Source organism: Pipra filicauda, unplaced genomic scaffold (genome assembly GCF_003945595.2).
Source record: "Pipra filicauda isolate LSUMZ 115617 unplaced genomic scaffold, ASM394559v2 scaffold11_size5308982_pilon, whole genome shotgun sequence".
Classification (NCBI taxonomy): domain Eukaryota; kingdom Metazoa; phylum Chordata; class Aves; order Passeriformes; family Pipridae; genus Pipra; species Pipra filicauda.
The window spans coordinates 2,882,826-2,906,868 of record NW_024103652.1 but is presented as its reverse complement, the minus strand read 5'-3'; the positions used below and the strand labels follow the sequence as shown (position 1 = coordinate 2,906,868).

The following is a 24,043-nucleotide window of genomic DNA, read 5'->3' as shown; positions in this document are numbered from 1 at the left end:
CCACCTTGAAACACTGTTTAATTGCCTGAGAATAAACTCTCATCCTGAAAAAATGGAGAACATTTGCATATTATATCAGCAGGCTGATGAACCATGTTACACTCACGCTCTGAATGATGTAACTATTACCTTTTTCTCTCCATGAGAATGATATATAATGTAGCAGATAATATAAATTAAATATATAAAATGACCACAGCTATGTCCAGCTACTAAATCCTAGCCTGAAAGGGTTTCAGTTTTTGCCCTCCATGTCTATCTCCATCCACTGAAAATTATAACTTTCCTTAACTAATATCACTTCCTTTAAATGGAAGAGCAGGTAAAAGCCCTTTGCACCATCCACACCAGTAACCCTTCATGGACAGTAGTGGTCTGATAAATAAGAGTCTATCTCCACCTCCTCCCTCCACCCTTAAAGGTGGCTTTTCTTTTGCCTCATTCTATCTAGTTTAGTATAGATTAAGAGTTTATGTTTCATAATGTGTGGAAAAAACCTAGGGTGCTCAAATGTCATATGCCTCTTTCCAAAATATGTTTCCACCAAAATATGAGATTAGTAGCTAAAATAAAGTGGGGAGTTTTCTATGCTGTCAAAGCCAGGACAACCAGAAATCCCAGGTTTTGGCATGCAACTTGCTCACTAATTTAAAATGCTTCACAGACAGCAAGATCACACTCATTGACATGAGTAACATAAGTAAAAAAAAAAAAATTATTAAAAAAATCCACTTTACACAAGTAATTGGAAACACTACCTAAGACCAACAAGCACACAACCTCAAAAACCACTGACTGATTCTTCCTTTACCTTTGTGGCAATTCACATCTAAAACTGATTTTACTGCATGACTGCTTGTTTGAGCATGAAAAAAGGTTGTTTAATATTGAAAAGTCTATTTTGTCTGAAATGTTGATAGATGCCTAGTGGTTCAGTAGTCAAAATAATTTCTATAGATATTACAAGATGATAAATAAAATCCTAGTCTCTCACCTGAAGGTTTAAATACTTGGATGTGGTGCTCTCAAACTTCAGAAATAGATGATTCTACATTTAAGATATAGTCAGAGAATTAAGAGATTGAGTTCTCAAGGAATAATGCCATGTTCCTCTCAAACACATCCTTATGTAAAATACTAAAACAAAGCAACATAATAACTTGAAACAATTTAGTCTACATTACCCAGAAGACTTACAGCTGTAACAGTTGCATCAATAGGTTTGTTGTTAAATAAAAAATAAATAAAATAAGAGGTTTATTTCACCTTCACATGGTGTCTTTCTCATGCAGACCTCAGATTTCCACATTTGAATCCCTTTAAAGGATTTGATATGCAGGGAAAGAAGAAAGGATTATGGTAAAAATTTCAATTTAGAGGTTACTAAAGGCTGCCATATTCGATACTACACAACATATTTACTCCATACCTTTTACTGATGTATTCGGTGGAGGTCCTTCCATTCTCAAGTTCCACGGAGGATCACCTTGATTAGCAAAATCCCTCATTTTCAGATAGCTAATTGTAAGTCGGATGATGGATGCCTTGTCAAGCTGGCTGGTAATGGCTGCAGGCAGTGGCAACAACTTCGCCAACTCATAGAATTCAAAGTTCTCTTTTCCCCGGCGAGAGCGAGCAGCATCTCGGGACTTTTCCTTCCTCAAAGCTTGTAAACTGAAAGAAAATAAACAAAGTAGGACATTCATCAATATTTGCTTTTTCACTGCTAGTCTTCTCTACAAAGTACCACATTTTCAAAATGCTGTCGTGTATGGATCTACAGACTACAGGATGTATGAAATGGTATTCCAGACTTGAATGATTAAAACTAATGATAATATTGGAGTTTCAGTAGTAGCCAACATAATATGTAAGTGCTTTTAACTTATTTCAGCCACTTTTTTCTTAGCCTGTCCTTCCTTTTTCTGCTGTGAATTTTCTGAATTTGCAAGGATGCTGTGTACATGGGGCTTATCTTCCAATGTGCCACTGCTTCTCCTGTATCACTGTGACCCAATTTTGCCTTAACTTCTGACAAATTCTGACTCTTGGGAAAGGTTTAAAAGCACATGACTCAAGTGTGTGCCACCTCTGACAGGGTCTGCAGTGCAGCCTAGACGACCAAACGTTGTACAGTATCTTCTAAGTCACAGAAGTTTAAGTCTGGTGTAAGAATGTAAACCTTCCTGGATTTCATGAAGCTGCTCTTTAGGAGTTGTTCAACTGTTTTTGCAGTGAAAATAGTAATGTTTGTCAGAAGGGTGAGCAAGCAGTTAATACAGTTGCATGTTTCACATTTCTGATTGTAACTCACTACCACACACATGGCAGACTGTCAACTTTTTGGTCAGAAACAATCTTCTGCTTTACACAGTTGGAGCTGTTGGAAACGCAAAGACATTAATTTAGACCTGTTGCATCAATGTATCACTTGCTACCACCTATACAGGACAGGCAAAGGTAACTCAGATTTTAATGCTGGGCTATTTGTTTAATTGGTGTAAAAATGCTGTATGCACAGTGTGATGATAGTGGTTAACCACTGGAGTCCTTTCCTGATCTTTCCCTGTAACTCAAGTTTCAATATATAATAATAAAACTTTGCAAGGGAAAAGGGATTTACCTTTTTTCTTGCGTGTTTTGGGGAAACAAAGAAATGTTCATATTGGTTCATATTGCCTCTTCTGCTTTTAATGAGAGGGTTTTCAAGTTTTTGCCTTTTTTTTTTTTTTTTTTTTTTTTTTTTTTTTCCAGAGTGTTTAACTCAGGATATTATAAGTTTCAACATACCTCTGCCTTGGTGAGTACAAGGTGCTGCTGATGCTGGGACTGGTGTCTGTCAATTCCTGCATAAAGCAAGTATAAACTGTTCTTGTCACTCACTAAGGGTCTATCTTTTCTTTGCCTCATTTGTTTACTTATTAATTTGATGAAGTTAAAGCCACAATTTCATTAACGAGTCATTGGTTGACAACAGAACTAGAATTCAACTAGCGTATAATGGAATAGCAAATGCTTCTCCCAAGCTTCCACAACTCTTTCAGAGACTCTGGATCTTATCAACAAAAAAATCACAGTGGCCAGATCTACAAAAGCACTCTTGCATATGAAGTAAATCAGTAGAATTGAAGCACACAGATATAACACCATGAATCTAAGAGCTCTGTTTATACCTATTTTTCTAATTTGGAAATAAACTACAGATGTTATCTTATTTTAATGTTCTTAGCCACTTGCATTTTTGTAGCCATCTCTGCCACTTCAGACTTGAAAGGGCATATCAGCTGGGCCCTTAACACACAAATGAAATCCCTCCATGATACTTCCATGAGAATGGTTAACACATTACATTCCCTACACAATTCCATACCAATAGCAATTATATTTAAAAAGACAATCCAGCTAAGAAATAGGGATAGTAAGATAAAGATAAAGGAGGAAACAGTACATCCTTACCCACAGATAAAGATAAACAATCCTACTGAATCACACAGTAAAGTATCTACTTGACTATGAGCTCTATATAGAATGCTAGCAGCTTGATTTGTAAATTATATTCTAGGGAAAAAAAGTACCTGAAAAGTAAGATTTCACAAAACTCATTGTGGATGCATCTCTATCCAATTTCTACAACCATAGATGTGGAAAATCCCTCAAAAGGTGCATTAAATATAACACATAGAAGCATTTTATGTATATACCGAAATCTGGGAGCTACAGCTCTGTGTGGTATGAACTGTCCAATTAATTCCAGGGAAGTAGTATACACTCTGCAAGTTAAGTATCTACAACAGCAACATAAGGGAAAGGCAGGTAAATTGGTCTCTGCCCAATTGCTTGCAAGTGAAAACAATTTCATGTTACAAGGTATGGCCTTTACTACCTGTTACTACACTTTTTTTTCTCAGAATCCAAGCCTGAGAACCTCAAGTTCGACCAAATCAAATTTGAGGAATCCAGAAGAACTGAGATTCTCGATCTGTTCTGAAAGTCTGCACCAAGAGATTCACACCTTCTTTCCAAAGCACTTAATTATAACCCTGTATAAGAAAGGAGCACTTTAGAGATCCCTAGTAAAACAAACCAGAAACAAACCTCAGCAACTTCTGAAATTGAAAAATGTTATAAATTGAATAGCAATAGACTATTCCTTAGCAACACCAAAGTCTGAATCTGCAGTTTACAAGTCCGGTAGAGGTTTCAGGAAATTGCTGAAACTGAACAATATGTTGAAATGTAAACTTATACAAAATGTTTCTGCATCAGTAACAGTTTGCAATGGAAGTCAGTTAAGCTGAAAAGTGAGGCTACTTGTGTCAGCAGACAGAATCATTTGAAAGCAACCTATTAAAACTTTTACAAAATTAGAAGGGATGGGGAGCTGACAAAAGAAACTCCCGACCAACAGTATAAAGAGTAACTCGCCTTTTCTCCCAGTTGTTTGGTATTTTGTCATTTGTGGAAGGTTCACATAGTGAATCAGGTCAAGGAATTTGTAATTTGTAGCACTGTCCTCTTGGCATCAGTGCATTAAGCTAAATTTAGAAACAGTGTCCATCAATATGTGCATACAAGTCCTAATTTCTGCTCTACATAATTCCCCTAGGGAAATAGACTTGTAGTGTCAGGCACTGCAGTTATGCTGATAAAATGGGTCCTTAATTTGAGAGCAGTGATTTCCTCAGCAGGATGCAGGAATTCATTAGATATGACCTAAACATCACTGTTAATCCTCTCTGGCACCTGTGATTCTGATAGGCAACATCAGCTTCATCGTCAGATTCTCTTAACAAAGCAACTTAACTGGTACTGATAATCCCAAGAGTATGCTGGAAAAGAGGGGTGTGAAGCTCACAACAGAAAGCAGTGGTGCTGACACTGAAGAAGATAACTCATCTTAGGTCCTGTCATATGACACTGGGATTAGAGGTGATTCTTGGTAACACAAACTAACTTACTAAAGTATCAGGCTGTAAAAACTTAGAAATACACAGGATTTCCTGCTAATGAGAAAAAGTGTGAGAAACTATACCCATGTTTGCTATGTGGATTTCAAAAACAGTCAGAAAGCATCAAGAAAGTGAGAATCACAGGATCAAGAGCTCTCACATGAGAGAGGAGGTCCCCCAACAGACAATTGAAACTACATATAATATCTACAATACCAACAAAAAAGTAACAGTGGGAAATATACCCCAGGGATATAAATACTGCTCCCTCTTGCCTTCTGTGGAGAAGGAGCAGGAGCTAAGAAAATTGTATCAGAGTGCACCATTATAAAATATAAAAGGATGATGTTGTCATACAATGGTGAAACTTCATGCATTCCTTTAAGAACATATTTCTCATAGAATTTCCATATACAGAATCCACTAAAGAAGACTAAGAGGTTTCCAGCTGCTAGCTCCTGATAATCCTGAGAAGCAGTACCATATAAACAGCATATTCAATGGCTTGAAAAATAATGCTTTTGTTAGATAGGGTTTCTAAAATATTTTTTTTTCCTTTTAGGGTCTTTCCAGATGGGCTGATATAAAGGGGGTCTGGCTTTTACAGATGAGAGGGTACAACAAATACTATCATATAATTCTAAAATGGTATACATGACATTTCTAAAGTAGATTTTCTATTGAAGACACAGCAGATGCAGAAGACGTGATAATATGATGTTGCATAAAAGTTTTATGGGTTACTTGTGATTTCATTGTGCTTGTGGTCATTCCAAACTTAACCTGCTCCATATTTTATTTTACATAATTTTACATACTTTATATTCATAAGCATATACATGCATCCATACCTGTGCGCACCCACAATCGTCAAGTCTGACCAATCAACATCTGTCACTTTAAAGCTGGGACAATCACAGCTGCTAATTTTTGCAGCATTTAACGGCAATCAAACGTTGCAGCATATCAACAGGTACACTGGTCTGCATTAGCAAGGATTTTTTAGCATATGTTCACACAGAATATTCTTGGCTGGAAGGGACCCACAAGGATCATTGAGTCCAGCTCTTAAGTGAATGGCCCATACTGGGATCAAACCCACAACCTTGGCATTATTAGCATGATGCTCTAACCAACTGAGCTAATCTCTGGGTCATATCAATACCTTGTTTTCATGTCTCACTCTGGGAACTAAAAATCAGTGAAAAAATTTAATTATGTGAATTCTGAATGAAAACAGTGGAATGGTTGCAGTTATAAATAAGTACTTCTGCCTGCAATTTCAAAATATAGTTTGGAAACAGGTGCATCACAGACTTGCCTGTTTTTAGAAAGGCAGCGTACATTTGCATTCACCTACTGTTCCCTTAAACCTGACAGAGTCAAGACTCCTCAAACCAGCCTTCTCAGAAACATTGATTTCCCCCTGAACAGTCCCACGTAACAGGGCTGATAGGGTTTTGTGGTAGTCTCATTGGACTTGTCACAAATAGAGACTGGATTGGGAGCAAAGGCCATAAAACAAAGTTTGAGGGACAGATGGACTGCTGAGCTCCAGATATAATGGTCCAAGACAGTGGACAGCTTGTCTGTAGTGTGTCAGCATAGTTTTTGCTCAGTTCCATTAAATACAAGCAGAGAAGTATGACATACTCTCACAAAGGATGCACAGTATTTTTGAGAATGGCATTGAAATCATCCCTGATTTCAGTAGAAACTTTACAAATGAAACAGTATACCAGAACAGAGCACTTTTTCTTGTATTACTAAACATTTTCATACTTGTTAATTCAGTGCTGTTACTGAGCACTAGTGAATTTCTTAAGCCTCTAACAACAATATGGATTAGTAGCAGCAAAACTAGATACAGTGCAAAAATAACATCTAATACCTAATAATGTTTATAAAAAGCTTTATAGAGATGGAAGCAATTTGTGTGTATGTGTATTTTTATATTAGTCTAGTTTTTTAAATTCAAGGATCAAAACATCCACTATAAATATTATCTATTTTTCCAAAGGACATAGCCAGATGGATGTTATATCAATTTCACAGAAAAGAAATCAGATACATGGAAAGGATGTGCAACATTAGAGTGCACAATGAATCTGTGACAAAAAACATGGACTGGAGATAAGTGATCCAGCCCCCTCATTGCCCTGAAAGAAACGTTCAATTATGTATGTCCCTCTGCTTACAGTTTTCCAATATAAAGAACACAAGAATGCTCACTTGCTATTGACCATAGTTATAGCATTACATAAGGCAATAAATTTATGCTGCTCCTGAGTCCATAAGTGTGCATTTGTGCAATTCTATATGAGTTACACTAGGAAGAACCTCTTAGCTTTTTCTTACTTTTTTCCATGTTATGATGCAACAGAGTATTACTGTACTTTGGACATTTTTATATTTAAATCAACTTTAGATCCCTTCCTGTTTTATTAATAACCTATTTACATAATTTCTGTATCTATATCAATGAAAGGTAGTGAATGACTATGAACATTTAACTAATGCAAATGTTTATACATTCTGATGTAGAGGAATAATCAATTACCTGTGCCCTCACAGTCACATCCTTAAGAATCTTTTCTAGGCTTCAAGCTGACCAGTGCAAACAATGAGGGCAGTTAAGCCCGTTTATAACAGCAAATACATTTAGAAGCTGACTCTTAATGCCTGGGTAATTTATTAAGATAATGTCCCACTCCACCTATAGATGACCACCCATAGGCCGTGTTCTGGCATTTAAAAATCTGTTCTCACTTCACTGATGTTGTAAGGCAATTACACTCTACTAGAAGTTCAAAGAATTGAATAGCATCAATATTTAAATGACCCAATTATTTGGAATATTTATTTATTTTAATTCTAATTGACTCTTCTTATTCCTGAGGTTTTTTCAAAAGGTAATAGCGACATCTCAAAAACAGTGTTCAGTCCAAGTGGATATTAATCTGAACAGCCGTGAACATTTTCAGATTCCAAAAAATTATTTAGACTGGAGGAAAGATGAAGGAAGCAAAGCAGAGTAGCCTCCACTGAATAATTGCACATATTACAGTTGAAAAGTCCAGTCTAGCAAGTCAAACATCATCACTGGTGGCAAGCACGAGCCTAAAGCCCACTATTATCAAGGTTTTTTTTGGCTATTGTTCTGTTTTTCTAAAGCTTATGCTCTAGAGAGTTCACAAATATGCATGGAACTGGATATTTTTTCAGTATAGTAGATATAACTGAATATAAAGAATGAAGCAAAAGAGCTAATGCTCCAGTAGATGTGAATTAAAAGAAGAAAAAATCCTCTCCCAACTTCCTAAGACTAATTCAATTAGTTCCGAAAAATTGTTAATGAAAGTATGTTAATATGTTTATCTCTAATTTCTACACTGCATTTTATTATCTTTGGGGATTTCTTTTCTTTTGAGACAACTTTTTGACTTGATGTTTTCTCCCTTTCTTTGCCTTTTTTTTCTGCTGTCCTATTCGTAGATTTTCTTTTCACAAAGATTGTTTCTGAATTGAGAGTACAAGAACTTCAAGACTAATAATAACAGTTACGATGTTTAAAAGAGAAGACTACTTTCGTGAGGGAAAAACCTTCAAAAAAGAGGAAAGGAGGAAAATCAAAAACCACATTAATTTTTACCGTCTTTCTTTTTTAAGTAGATCTGAGAAACCAGACGGCAGATTTTTTATGGATTTTTCTACTTGTTTGCTTAGGAGATTCGAACATTGCTCAGTCTCGCTATTTATCAATTAATCCAGCATGCAGCCTCAAAGCAAAAAGGTCGACTTGTATTAAAAATTCATCCATCAAAAATTCATCAAAGACTTCAGCATTTTAACTTGTGAACCTTTGAACACCTGCATACTTGTCAGATCTGTGGTCATAGTTAACTGGAATCTATAGTTACCACAGTGTCTGTACTTGCTCTGACATGAGCTGTATGAGGAGACTTTCAGGTGAAAGTGCAGTACATAACCTAGTGAGGCAGACTGCTTCCTCAAACAGTTTTTTTCATCAGACAAGGGATATCTGATATCTGACCCAGTTCAAAGATAGTAAAATCAGACCTTTTCAATGAGCAAACATTTTACAGGGGCATTCATTTTTTGCCCCACCATAATTATTACCATTTTTACAGGGCAAAAGTTTGCCAAAAATGTAAACAAAACCATTATCTGATATTATCATCAATGGCCTAGTCTACAAATGAAAGCCATTTGAATGCTGTCCAAGAAAAATTAATGTTTTCGGAAGACTTTCTTTAATACGTGAAGAAAGCTGTATAGTATATGCTGGAAGTTAAAGCTGGAACCTTCAAGTTCAAGGTAAAAACTCTGCTGCTTAACTAATGCACTGCTCATAGCTGTCATCATTAATTTATGTTAGCCTCTGTAAACATCAAGAGTATAATAGGCCAATTTCACAACTAAATATAGATGCACATTTTGCCCTTATATAAATGGCAGATTGCTGCTGTAGATCATCACTGCAGCAACACATCAGTAAAGATGCACTGTTTGATGGTCTGATGCTCACACAATATATAAAACCAGTTGTAATGGTTGTTTGGAAGCAAAGTGTAACATAGCAGCAAAATTTCATTTGTTCCACAAACTCAGGATATATTAAGCTTGGCTGACAAAGACTGTTTGATGTGCTAAATCAGTTTGACCTTCATTTTTGCTTTATATTTCTCATTTAACACATGAAATGACCATTATTTTTTCACTATATAGGAAAATATCACAGAACTGATTTCTATTAGAAACTTTTCTTTTTCTTGTAGACACCAACGATACATTTTGCTAGAAGTGCTTTAACAATTATTGCAAAAATAACATGAAACTTATGAAAAAATAATACCTTTACTAAACCAAGCTTTTATTATATCAGTGAGGCTTAGGTTGGTTTTTAGGGGTTGTGGTTTCACAGAAACATATTTATTTTAAATATGTAAACTTGCCAAGGAAAAGGTTTGTGTATGCTTGAACTAATCATTAAACTGAATGTTTTATCACCAATGAGCACCTTTGTTGCAATGTTTAAATACAGGATTTACTTCCAAAGTGAGTCATTAAAACATAATAATAGGAACCTGCCAGGTTTTTAAGGATTACAAACTTGCCATCCTTCACAATCCTTTAAAACTAATGTACACTTTGATACAGCAACCATTAAGTGAGCTGTGACACGTTTCTTCAAACCCAGACTCTACAACTAGAACACTAGTGTTTTGATCTTTTTTTCTTCCTATGTTGAACTAAGCAATTGCCAGCCTCATGATAATAGAGAAACTGCAGTTTTATCAAGCAATTTTGCAGCACCCAATAAACAGCACTTTACCTTGGAGCAACTTGTACATTTCACACCTTAAATTTCTATTTACCAAATCAGCTAATCACTTCACAATTGAACTTCTCAGAACAAAAAATTATCAATTAAAGTGGTTGAAACTCCTGCAAATTATCATTTAGGAATGAAGTAATTGCTTTCATCAGGGCAGAAAAGCCCGCCAGAACAGAAATGTCACTTCAGATTAGTGTTCTCACTCCTGAAGCTATGGATGACACAGCTGATATAAGACTAAATGCCAAGACCAATCAATTGCTTTTGTGGCTCTGTTCTGAGCTGCTGTAAAAGGGGCCATTTTCTAGGATCTACTCTTCATTATAGTAAATGCTATCTCCTTGGAAACATAATTCCATTTCTCATAAATTCCTTCGGAGAGCATCGTCCTAACAATGGATGTTTGTGGAAAAGAATTCTGTTGACTTAATGCAAAGAAATTAAGTGTAAATGGCTGTCAAAGTACTATAGTTTGCTTGTTCTTAAACATAAATTGAAGTCTTTACATTAAAAACAGAATACTTTGGCGGAAATGAATGTTCTGAACAAGTGTGATATATTGCATTTGGAAGTGATGTGTTTCTGATCGAGAGTTTAGACTGTTTGAATACCTATGTTCTGTCTATAGTAGGCACACTTGTCCCTAGCAGAGATTTGTCAGTTTAAGAGAGAGTAGATAAACACTCCACTTATTTCACAGCAGTGTACTTACAAAATGTGAAACTGTGTAAGAAAACATGGTCTCATTATCATATGACATGCTATTTGTTAGTAGACTCATCTGTGTATAAAAGCCTTCTTTGAACTCAGTCTTTACTGGAAATATATGTATTTCAATTTGTACTGTTCAGCTTCCTAAAATACTAAGAATCTGAGTTATGGTCTCCAATTAAAAGGATATCTGAAAAGCTAATTTGGTGGAACAGCAGCAATTTCCTGCACTGCTCTCCTCATGACTGAAGTTTAGAAACAAATTCAAGATTACAGATTTTTGTTCAAAACAGGATGAAAAGTAGTCCTCCCTCAATGAGCATAAGCAATTCCAATTAAAAATAACAAGAGTTATGTGACAGGAGAATATATTGCTGCATATGTAAAGAAGTAATTTATTCAGTATTAGGATGGAAAGTGCAATTTTACTGTAGTATTTCTATGGATAACCAAAGAAAGAGCACAGGTACAGTGTTGTCAGATTGTGACTGATGATGGCAACCACATAACTATGAAAACCCACACCCATTAGGTGATGTGGGGAAAACAAAAGACAGGAGAGACACAGTATCACTGTGTGTTACATGTACCTGCCTGAAGTAAACATAGCACTTTAAACTGCAAAGCCAGGTAGCTTCAGTCCAGGTTGTCCACACTATACTAAAAATGTTATATAGCATATTGCACTTGAAACATGAGCTTTACACTTTGGTCTAGCTAGCCGGTACTACATAAATAAATCACTGAAACAAACAAACAATCCAAATTTCTGACTGTACTCCTTTTGTGAGTACTGTCTTTAAGAAGGAACACTTTAGGAGTTTTTTATCTGGTTCTGATTTAATATTTTCAAGAATGAGTAAATAGCTGGTATTTTCCTCACCTATGTCAGACATATTGCAGAAATTTTTGCTGCAAGATTTATATTAACTATGGCCATTATTTTCCATGGCATTATTTTACTAGTGGTAGCTCTGAAATAAAGAGCTGTACAGGAGAAAAAAATTTTGGTTTTTTATTTTTATAAAAGTTGCATCATGTAGTTTATCTATACCTTTAAGTTTTACTACTGCCAAAAGGCCTAAGAGCACAATGTTGCCTTCAGGCAACTCAAGTTTGCTCTTTACAGATGCCCTGAATAGGGATTTTGTTAGAGCTGGTTGTGCTCTCTGTAACTATCCGCTTCAATTTAGTTCCCAAAGCCAGGAAAAAAAAGAAAAGAATTCTAACCTCTCTTTCACTGCTGCCACATAAATAATCTCTTAGTGGTATGTTCTCAATTACTACAATACTAAGACCCTTTCTGAAGAAAATAACATTGTCTCCTTAGCCATTCTTACAATTATAATCCTCATTATCTCCTAGTTCTCTCCTTCCCATCTAAAAGTTATGCATACTCTGAAGGGTCTATGTGGAACATACACAAGTTCTAGTTTTGAACCTTACTTAAGGGAGTCTTTAGAAGACCTGTGAAAAAGCGTTGAAGGGATATAGATAGGATACACTGGCACCGCAGCCCAAAGGAGCTATTCCAATTCAGAGTCACAACTGAGCTATCTTAAAACTGTCAACAATATGAGTTCAACAAGACAGACAATGAGCTACATTACTAGTGTCAGCCTTGAGCCCTACATGTTTTTTGCTCCCTGTGATAAAACCTGTACTGATAGAGATCACTCTGTCATTGATACTCAAGCTACCTAGTTTTATAATACCTCCGGCGCGTCTTGAAAAAAAACAAAACCAAAAATATGCAACATCCAGCCTGGACGGTAGTATAGCTACCTCCATGGCATGCTCAAAATCAAATAGTGCATGCAAGTTTTTCCTTCTGCAGTCTTAGGAAGATCCAGCTGCCTCTAGAAGCTCACTGATGGATTTACTGAATCTTGTTTTCCTGGAAGCATGAGCTTCACTCTCCAAGGTGCAGTGTTCGTTGTTGAACCATTGACTCAGTAGAGTGTGAATGAGCTTCAAGGCCTTTCACTTTTAGCCCTCTTGCTTGAACCTTGAGCAGTTTAGTGTAAATGAATGTCAGCAGAGCACAAGACAGCAAGATTTTCATGAGCAGGCAACTCTTTCACACATACCACCAGTGAAATAATGTTTATTACTGCTTACAAATTCCAGGACAGGCTACGGCACCCACTTTTTTTATTTAACATATTTTCCATTTAACACTCTGGGACAGGGGACTACAAATGTCATGCACACTGGTAAAGGGCAGAGGTCATACGAAAAAGGATACTGTTAGATTTTCAGCACTTTTGATACATTGGGATCAAAATGAAGCCCATATTGACTGTAGAAGGAAGACTTCCCTCCTTGTTCCCTTTACAGATATCAGTACTGGCCACACACATTATTGGGTTCATGTATTTCCTAAAATGCCGAGAGTACTGTCAAAGATTATGCATTCAACCCAGACCAGGAACTGCCTCACACAGTGGTAACTGCTGTGGTGGAAGTATGTCCCTGTGTATTTTAGTTTTCAGGCACTTGTAGCAGACCAAAGATTTAATTTCTAAATAAAGTTTTCAGACATTTTACAGCAAAAAACAATTCTCCTCAGAAACCATTTTAACTAGTCAGAGTAGACCTGATGCCACATGCATTTTATGACCAAAATAATGGTATACCTAAACCCCTCCTTAAAACACCCACACCATCAATTACAATGCTAAAACTGTAAAAAGCAACATTTAGACAACAGCCTCGAAGTTTTAACAGTTGAGACATAAATCTCATGTCCTAAGTAATGTTTATCTTCTTTGACAATATTCAACTACCAGCAAGAGTAGCAATATCCTAAATCCACCAGATTGCGCATATTAAAGGTATTAAAATGATCTGGGCTCTAAAATATTGTCCAGCAGCTGCCCTAGCTACATTGCAACCAAGTACTAAAGATCCTTACTAAAAAAATTCTTCAAAAAGGGCCAACCAGACTCACTGATGAGAAATATGAGTGACATAAAACCACAAAACAAAACAGGATCCAGAGGTAAGAGCCCTCTCAAGCTCCTTGCCTTTAGTGACCTCATAGTTACTCAGCAGATAGAGCACCTTCCTGTAAAGTCTCACAGGTCTAGATCAGAGAGGAAATCAGAGAGGAATATTATGATTATCTAGGAACTATCTTCATCATGAGGCAGGACATATAACATTACCCTATAATTCTGGTTTCTGTTGCGAAAGTATCAATCCTAATCTGGAAACTCCAAGATGTAAAGAATTTCTATTGCTAAGCAGCTGCAATGTTTAAATTAGCCTCACCATTAACATTTTGTGGGCTTTTTTCCTGTTTCAACTTTGCTGAGTTCAGCTTTCAGTCACTGAATCTTGCAATTCCTTTGTCCACTAAACAAAAGAAACTCCAAATATCTGCTATCTTCTCCCTGGCTGCGTAATTATGGTTCATGATCAACTCACTCTCTTAACCTTCCCTTTGACAAGATTCTCAATTGTCTAAACAAACCCAGTCATTGCATGTTTTCCAGTCTTCATTGTAGCCGTCTCTTTTTTTTTTCAACACTAAAACAATGAAAAAATTTCAACCCTGAATGTAGCAGCAATAATTATAATTTCCACGTTCAATATTTCCATTTATACATTTAAAGATTATTTTACTCCATATCTGAAGTAGCATCCTAGTGGGCTATGGTGTTCTGCTGCTACTCATAAGAAAACTGAAGCCTTTTGATTTGGGGTTTCCAGAAGAAAGAGAAACTAATATACAGCTTTGAACCGCAATGTCAGTTATGTGTTTCTCCCTCTGTGCTATTCCTGGACACTGATGGGTTTTTTTGTTTCAGAAATGGAAATCGATCTGATTATTTCCATAAGCTATAGAAAATGTAAAATGAGAGAAAAATATTAATTAATAATGTGAGAAACCAACATGTTTTCTCTCAGGCATGTAGAATTATCTCAGTCTAATCTGGATTAATTTTCTGCAATCACTTTTTTATTTTATTTCTGAGGGGTAAAGGAATCTCAAGAAGGCAAGAATTTCTTTCACACCACCTCAGAATTTTCAGTGTAAAATGGCAGAATCATGTTAAAATAGCCAAATTCAGAAACAAGAAGAAACATTCTGCAAAATTGTGAATTCTTGAGATAATCCCCAAAAATAATTATTCACAGAGATGTTCAAAACAATTAAGGTATGGTTTTCAAAACTACACAGTGCTGGCAAATCCTGCTCCTAGTGAAAAGATGCACTGAATGCTGTGTTTGAAAATGCCACCTTTCTGTATTTAAAACCTGTCATCACTTGGATAACCTCAGTCAGGTAAACTAGAAACAATTTGGAGTAAAGATGAAGTTTACACCCATAAACACTGCATGTTAATCTTGGAACTTACCTGTTGATAAATCTACAAGCTCATCAGAAGAAGAAAGAGGTGGAATGACTGCTAGACTGCTAGTAATAGCTAAATGACTGATACTTAAAACCAGCAATTGTATTAGGTTTGTGGGTGGGGGTTTATCTACAGAAAAGAAAGAAGAAAAGAAGGAACCGTCACAAAAAGCTATTATACCTGACAGGCTCTACACAAGACAGATGAAATGTGAGTTTCAGTATTCAAAATAGAAAGGATACAATCATATGTCTGGTTAACTCACAGGAAATAGTTCCAGAGACAATTTTATACTAACTACAGTGATTTGAGCAATTTTTAAAAATAATACCAACCAATTTCTCTCCATTATGCTCTGCTGGCAGAAAATAAAACATTTTTCTTTTAAATTATTGCCTCTGGTTTTGTTAAATCATGCAGCCTGTCAACATGTGGTCACCAGTTTTACATGATCTTTCTGCCTCTCTGGAAAAGAATGAATTTGCAGCCTGATCCGTGATATAAATACATAATCTGGCATCAGTTAAAGTTGCCACTATTACTACAAAAAAAAAAAAAAAAGGACAGGTAAGCAACAGTAATATTGTAATGTGAAAAAAAAATCTAAGTCAAAATCATTTCTTTAAATTTAAGTATGACAGGGTTTTTGTTTTTCTTAAATACTAGGTCTGGCAACTTCTGCTATAGAAGAATTAAAAGAAAAAAAAAGAAGAAGTAGACTAATTCTGCCAGATGTGCCTGCCCAACTCCATTGATTTCAAAGGACAACATGGACCCTTAGTGCTAAGTGATTTCATAAGAGTAAATATTTGAGAAATAGAATGAGAAAAAAATGTGGAATCCTTCTTTTGGTACACAGTTGTTTCAGCAAGCTCACAACAGCTGAACAAATTAAATCTCCAACCACTTGCTGTCAAGTGGGAATCAAGTTCTAATAATCCTATAACCGATTGGGATATATGCTCATCTCAACAACGTGACTAAATGGAGAAAGTGAATGGATAAAAAACCACAGAAATGTAAAACATATGCTTTTTACTTAACTAAACTTACGTTGAATTAACCTTTATGAGACACTTTGCTTTTACTCAGAGAATTGGCCTGTTTAGTAGTCTTTTTAAACCAGGATTTTCAGGTTTGCTGTCTTTTCCAAACTCCTTTGTAAACTGGGTATAGTGTATTTCACAATACTTTTTCATCTCTTCTTAGGGATGAAGAGATACACAAAGTCAATCTTTGTAATTAAATCATGACTGCTGTCAACAGCAGTTGCTGTGACTTCAGCCGATACAGCTGAATATATGTATTCTTAGGAATGTCTGCTTCAAAATCACATGACAGCAAAAATCATGCTCTTAAGAGAAAAGGAGAAAAAGCAGCTGAAGTGTTTCCCATAGTGCAGAAGTTGATGTATCTGTGTGATGCCTAATGCCTTCCAGGCACTTGACTCCACTGAGCAACAGGGTTACCTATAGCTTTAATAAGGTGCAAATGCTAATTCCCACACTGCTAGCCTGCTGACAGACACTACTGACATGACAAAATGGGATCTTGACTATTGTGGTTATATGACCTGTGATAGGGGCTGGTGAAGATACACCCACGTGTACCAATCCTCCATTTGTGACTGTCTCCTGTAGAGAAATCAGGGAACAGGAGTCTCATAATTGCCTCCTGCATCCCTGAAAACTGACAGCCACAAACAGACTAAAACCAGTCCCAGAAACTTTTTCTACTAAGTAATTTTTAACTGAAATGCCAAAACCACTAAACAGCTTTAGAGTGTTCCATTAATGACCACATAAAAGAAGGTATTAGTTGATATGAAAGAAGAATAAATATTAGGAGGAGATTTGGGCAGTAAAAAGTAATGATTGTATTAAAATAACAGAACAAGATAAACCAGGGTAGAAGTTTGATTTTCTGATTACTTCAAGATTTGTTTAGACTTACAGCCTTCAATAACTAAGAATCCTTGTGCCAATTTTGAAAGTCTTATTTAAATTATTTTATGATTTCAGTTTACATTAAAATCTCAAATAAAATAGCATGAATGCTTTGTGTGGCCATCTGCTACTTCCATCAAGTGTCTGTAGTGACGAAAATGAGGATTCTAGTAGTTTTACTGTGCAGATAATTGAAGCCTTTCTAAGAATAATTTCTATTCAGTTCTTTAGAGCCAAATTTTGCCCTTGGATCTGCACTCTATCTTGTAATATTGGAACATGGTTCTTGTTTGAGCAGTTAATGTCAGCCTCTGAGTATAGAACATGAGCTACTAGTATTCTTTCATTCTTTTGCGTAGATGATATAATCTGTATTAAATATTTTGGCAGATGTTTTTTGGGGCATGCTGAGCACAGTTATATATTTAAATTAGGAAAATAATGCCAACACCCAAGGCTGTTTGTTGGTGATACGAGCTTCTAATTTTAGTCCTACCCCTAATTTCTAGTGTAACTAAGAGCCAAACATTAACTTGACCATCAGACTCACAATATCAACCTGACAGAAAAACTGTTCTCACATTGAGTTTATGTAATATATTTTCAAATCCTCACAGATACAAAACAAACCAAAAAGTTTATTCATAAAAACAATCCATTAATTTCAATGAGAACATACACAGATCTCTTGAATAAATCAGAATTTATTATTCAGGCTCACACAGGCAAGTCCAGCCTGTGGGGTAGGTGACACTGAACTCTGGTGTATGTAAATTGCAGTCCTGAAAACATATATATAAAAAGAGTGTGTACTTGTTGTTGAATTGATGTTGAATTGAAGATGTAATCCCTGCACCAAACATTTTTAAAACCTAAGTACTTGAATCAGCCTCATTGCTATGGGATGCTGCCTCCCACTGCTTTTACTGCAGCTGCCAGAGCAATGCTCATATGAGCTGGGAATGTTCCAAAAAGCTGCTTCCCTTTCTTTGCTATGACTGCTTATCAGCTTTCTAACTGGCCCGGTATCACAGCACATCATATTATATCATGGCACAGAAAACAGTTGCTGTTCAGCTTGTCTCTCAGTAAGTCTGGGGAAATCTGAGATGACTTTAGTGAGCTGTCTTAGTGAGCATTTTCTCAAGGGTGTTTTCTTTCCCCCAACATGGATAAAATAGCCAAAGAGAAGGGGAAAAGAAAGAAGGAAAAAAAAAATGATGGAAAATCTGAGAAAAGAAAGTGCAAACGTGCATTCAGCTTTGCCATTGGAGACTAAAAGACAGGTGAAGGGTAATAGTCCTGGTATCCACATCACCATAGACCAACTGGGAGTTGCTAGTGGATAGTGAGCTCCCATCAGTCTCAGAACGCAGGACACACAGAAACACATGCATTAGGGATGAGGTATAGAAGCTAGCTGTACCTATATTAACTGGTGAACTCTATACAACACCCAGGGGGTGTGGATATAACTTCCTTTTTTTTCTCACGAAAAAGAACAAAAGCAAATTGAACAGATGTAGGAATCTTTATCAAAGCACAGACTGTACCCTCTTGACTTTTCTGAAACACGTTTAGCCTTTCATTTGAAACAGATGGACACCAGTAAATATAGATATTATTTCATATACTGCTGAAAATATACTTGGGAGCTGTGTACAGGAATAAATAACAAGATCCTGGCTACACAAACACATTAATCTGGCATAGACTTACACTAGCATTACAGTTGAAAGAAATCACTTTCCTCTCAATGCTGGTACTGTATTCCCACTCTGTACCATCACTTGCCTTGGAAATAGGTAAGGTTAAAATTACTAAGAGATTTTTACTGGATTAGTTTATAGTTTCCTTAATCCAGTTTACCACATGGATGTATAAATGCCCATATAAGCAGGGGTGACACAGAATGAGTGAGAACACAACTCTAAGCACTACCAGTTTACCATATTCATGAAGGAAAGGCGATGATAGAAGCAAGACTACATACTCAGCTGAAGCTGTCAGAACAATAAGGGTTGCCAGAACGAAACTGCCCACTTGGAATCTGACCAAAATTACCATTCCTTTAAAAATGCTTACTTAGAATTATGAAAAGTCCTAAACATTAATAAACGTGGCCAGTCAATATCTTAAATTCTCTCTTGGCATCAGCAGCAGCCTAAGGCTGTGTGGGGGCAGTGGTATGTTTTGGACTTCGGTGGAACTCAACCATATACTGAAACTACAGATACTGAAGCAAATAGATTTCAATATAATTGACAGCATATGTTTCTATATCTTTATTCAGTAGCTGATAGAAATAAATAATACACAGCATGCCAGTGATAACCATGGCAAATACATCAGCCAACTTCCTGAACTGCATTCTAATGGGATCTTAGAACTGATCTAAGCCAGGTTCCTCAAGGCCTCTATTCACTTGATTTCTTTCCCTTTATAGTGGTTTGCATCAAATACAGCAAACCTCATTAATTTATTCTGCTTTCCAGGTTCAAAAACAGTTTGCTGCTCTGAAAGGCTTTTTCATACCATGCTAGCCTAACTTTTCTTGTTGGAATCCCCTGCTTCTCTGTCTTAAAATGTGCAGCAAAGTCTTTGAATAAACTAAAGTTTGACTACTAACAAATTCTGGTTAAAAACAGCTACATGTTACCTGAAATAACATTTTCATATGAGGCTTTTCAGATGTGTAGCCAACTAGGATCTGCCTGGCCTTGAGAACTGTTTACTTATCCTTAAGCCATCAGAGGTTGTGATAGTAAAGTCAGCTTTTTATCACATTTTGTTACTCTGTGACCTACTAGGAGAATTGTGAAGGCTTAAATTAATAAAAGCATTATTTTAATCCATACATTCAAGTACATTTTTTGTTTTGTGCTAGAATAAACTTCATTTTAATATTTAACAATATTTTATAGTCAGTGCTATTTACCTATTTTATAATAGCAGGTACAGTTACGATCTCCTACACTTCTTCACAATGAGGTTTTGGGTTCTGCCAGAGTTATGTTTGAATCCATCTGTATGCAACTTAAGTAAAACTTAAGGACAAATGATGAAAGTTCAACATCAACTCTCCTGTGCAGAGCTTGACTTGTGGCATGTTCAGCTCTAGCTCATGCCAGGTGACTATAGCCATTAGATACCAAAAACCCAGCTGGAGACTGTCACAATATCTGATTCCCTGCAATACTCAATTTATTCTAAATGTGCACATCTGTGAGTGAAGCACATCCAGAAGTACACACAGATATTTTCCTTAAAGCATGGAACTCTAAAATACAGATTATTTTGAAAGCTCAGTTTGGAAGAAAATATATAAATGAAAGTCCTAAATGTAGAGACTGTTCCTGACCCCTCTCCCATCTCTCCTCAAATTCTTACTGAAATCAGAAATTTTCTTTTCCTGCCTTGAATTATATCTGACTAAAAGTGGTTTACTAGAGAATAATGTTAGCTTCATCAGACCCTTGTATACTTTTTTTTTGGATAGGGAAGGGCGAGTGGTATCTTTCATTGACAAACAAAAGCAAACATCTTATTTTAGCCACTCAGCCCAGATACTGAAGGTACAAGCAGAAAAAGCCACAGTTCTTAGGCCTCAAGCAAAAAAAGATGCAATTAACCTCTATTATTTAACTCTGTAGCTACATACATAGATTCCCTCCATCAGAGTTACATATCAGGCTGTTGGCAAGCATCTCTTCTATATGTTTAGCAGCCCTTACACATAATAGGAGAATCCCCTCCTATAGATCATTGAGTATTCCAAGCCTCAGGAGACACAAGTTCACTTAGCAGACAAGGAATATTCTTCATTATCTTCCTTTCAGTGCCTTTCACTCTCTTTCCCCTAAAGTGAATACATTCACTACAAGATGTATTCGTAGTTACAAATGTTCATTTTCAGGGTAGCTGGTTGAGGTCAGAGTGCCTTTCCAAGAGCAGTGGCTAAGTGTCTTGGCTGATTTCAGCTTCCTGCAATAGATCCCATCCTATCCATTCACCTCCCGCTCCTCTGTGAGCTCTAATATGACCTGCAATCTTCTGCCGGGGTGGGGAGGTGCGTTGCTCCCAGAGATATTGTGTTCATAGACAACATCTACATTTTCTGCAGAGTCCTACACACACTTCATAATACACACACATTTGGCTCTGCTTTCTCCTGTTTTGGGTTCCCATAAAGTTTGAGTTACATATATTTGAGTGGTTTTGCATATGTATCATGCCTTTCTGTTCTCAGTTCCTTCCCTGGGCTTCAGAAAATGAAGCAGCCTATCTGGCCTCATGACTCTAAGACCTTCAGGCAGGGTGAAGGAAGTGAAATCTCATGGAAAGGAACTGACTATCTTTGGCAGCAAGGAGTGGAGATTAGGGTCAGTTGTGACAGGCAGTAAGCTGAGAAATCTCAGAAAAGATACATCTCTGCATCTCTCCCCCTCATTGAGGACATATCTCCTCTTTTTGCCTTCCATGCCTTTGCTCCATTTGATTGCTGCCTTGAGCAGCCTGGCACACTCCAGCCCTTCATGCTCCCGGACAGCATGGAGGGAAGCTCAGAGGTAAGAGGAAGAAAAGAGGACAACAGACCCAAGTCATCTGAGAACTTATAGATCAGAGGACAAAGCAACATGCGTGATGTCGTGGTAGGCATCAGCTGCAGACCAGCTGATCAAGAAAAGGATGAAGATTGCTTTAGAGTGGGAGGAAGCTTCACAGTCACAGCCCTGGTATTCATCGATAAGATTATGGAGTAAATCCTTCCCAAAGCCACTTCCAAGCACATGAAAGACTAGATGTGATAGAAAGCATGAATTAGCCAGGGCAAGTAATGCCTGATCAATTCAGGTGCCTGTTATGGGATGATTGTTTAAGATGGGCACGAGGAGGGCAATGATATTGTTTACCTTGACTTTACAAACATCTTCAACAATTTCAATAGGTCCTTCTAGCCAAACTAGTGAGATATATACTTCATAAGTGCACAATAAAGTGGGTGGAAAACTGGAAGAACCATCAGACTCAAAAGGTTGTGATCGGTGATACAGTTCAATTGGCAATTAATTTACTACTGGTATCCTTCAGAGAATAATATTGGAGCCAATACCAGTTAATGATTTCTTTAAAGACCTGGATGACAGGATGACATGTATCCTCAGCAAGTTCCTAAAAAAACATCAAATTGGGCAAGCACCGATAGAGGCATCATCCCTCGTTGTTCTTCCCTCCCTACCATATGTGTTTGACAGATGAATTAATTCTCCCAAAATCTTGAGATACTGAACTGTCTACAACTTTGAGATACTGAAAGTCTTCTACTTTGTGGGTGGGTTGCTGCATAATGAGACAGATGCTTGTGCCCCTTTACCATTATCTAGGGCGTTGGACTAGATAATATTTGAATGGCCCTTCCAAGCAAACCATACTCTTACTCTGTCATCCCACACAGATGCAAAATTTAACCATGGATTCCCATAATTTGTTTCTCAGCTTCAGAACAGTAGTGTTCAGGAAAAAAAAGTCAGATATGCATCCCTGCTTCACCTTGCTACTGTTTGCAAAGGCTCTGTCATTCGTGTGACTCTCCCTTACCCTGTGATCCTCACTTACCTTATACTCTATGCTATAAGTCCATAGTGAAGGGAGAGGTGAAAATCTTATGACCCCATTTAGATTAATCCTTCTCACCTCCTAACCTTTGATTAGGGGCATACCTTTCCCTCATTACTAACACTATAAATTAAGAAGAGATAAGGCAAGAGATAGGACATGTTAGAATATGCCACTGTCATAGCGAATACAGTAACTATAAAATCAAGCAATAGTTAGTGATTCTGTGAATAGTATATTTTCCATTCTTTCACAATACGTGATTAGTAGTGATAATTTCAGAGCTCCAATTCACCACTAATTCAAAAGCTACATTTTATGATAGTAAAAAGCAGAGGCCATATGAGTAAGCTTTGCAGATGGTCCAAAAAAGTTGTTTAATTCTTCATCAGCTAGTAATAAACAGCTGCATTCTTGTGTCTTTTCTGCTTTTGTTTTATGTGTCACAATGTACAAGCTTCTTTCTTGAAAAACTGAGAACATACAGAATATTCAAAATACATTGTACTGAAAATGTTACTTAATTGGAGATAATGCAAAATGGCAAAAGAAGATGTATAAAACATGTGAAAGACTAGAGACTGGATGACAAAATCGAAAGACTTTGCAGTCTTTTTTACAGTTCATTTTCTCATTACTGGAATGAAAAAATAAGAACAAGCTTAAAAGAAAAAAAGGAAAATAGGAAGTTTCCATATTCAATTCAACCTGAATTCTAACACGGCTCTTTGGTCCAATTTAACAGATGTTCTTTAATTTATTTTATAGACATCCCCAAATCAGCACTTTCTGAAAAAACAAAATAAGCCCTCCCCACCCACAAAACTTCAATATGAGAACCTAAGGGTGGATATACCTAAAGTGTTGAAATCATTATATCATTAGGTCTTTACTAGGGTCCTTTTCCCTCCCTGCCTCAACATCCTGTGTAACTGTAGCTTAGGCTACACTGGTAAAAATTACATTACATTTGTTCCCTAAATGGAATAAGCTATTAGACATTTATTCTGGTACTCTTCCATTTTCTTTCCAGTTTTGCTGCCATAGAGGTATTAGCAAGGACTGTGACTGTTTTTTCATGGGCTTTTTTTCCCCACA

At 36.6% G+C, this 24,043-nt stretch overlaps 1 protein-coding gene across 8 annotated transcripts in view; it reads right to left on the bottom strand.

Moving 5' to 3' along the window:
* NPAS3 (neuronal PAS domain protein 3) overlaps positions 1-24,043 on the bottom strand; it is a 610,089-nt gene that overhangs the window by 422,633 nt on the left and 163,413 nt on the right. For 5 of the 8 annotated variants that reach the window (XM_027726870.2, XM_039386541.1, XM_027726871.2 and 2 more), the window contains 2 exons: positions 1,430-1,674; positions 1,267-1,317 (listed from right to left, as the gene is read on the bottom strand). In XM_027726870.2, the coding sequence (XP_027582671.1) occupies positions 1,267-1,317; positions 1,430-1,674 (296 nt within the window). The remainder of the gene's footprint in view (positions 1-1,266; positions 1,318-1,429; positions 1,675-24,043) is intronic. The other 3 variants (XM_039386534.1, XM_027726873.2, XM_027726876.2) reach the window with 1 other exon arrangement.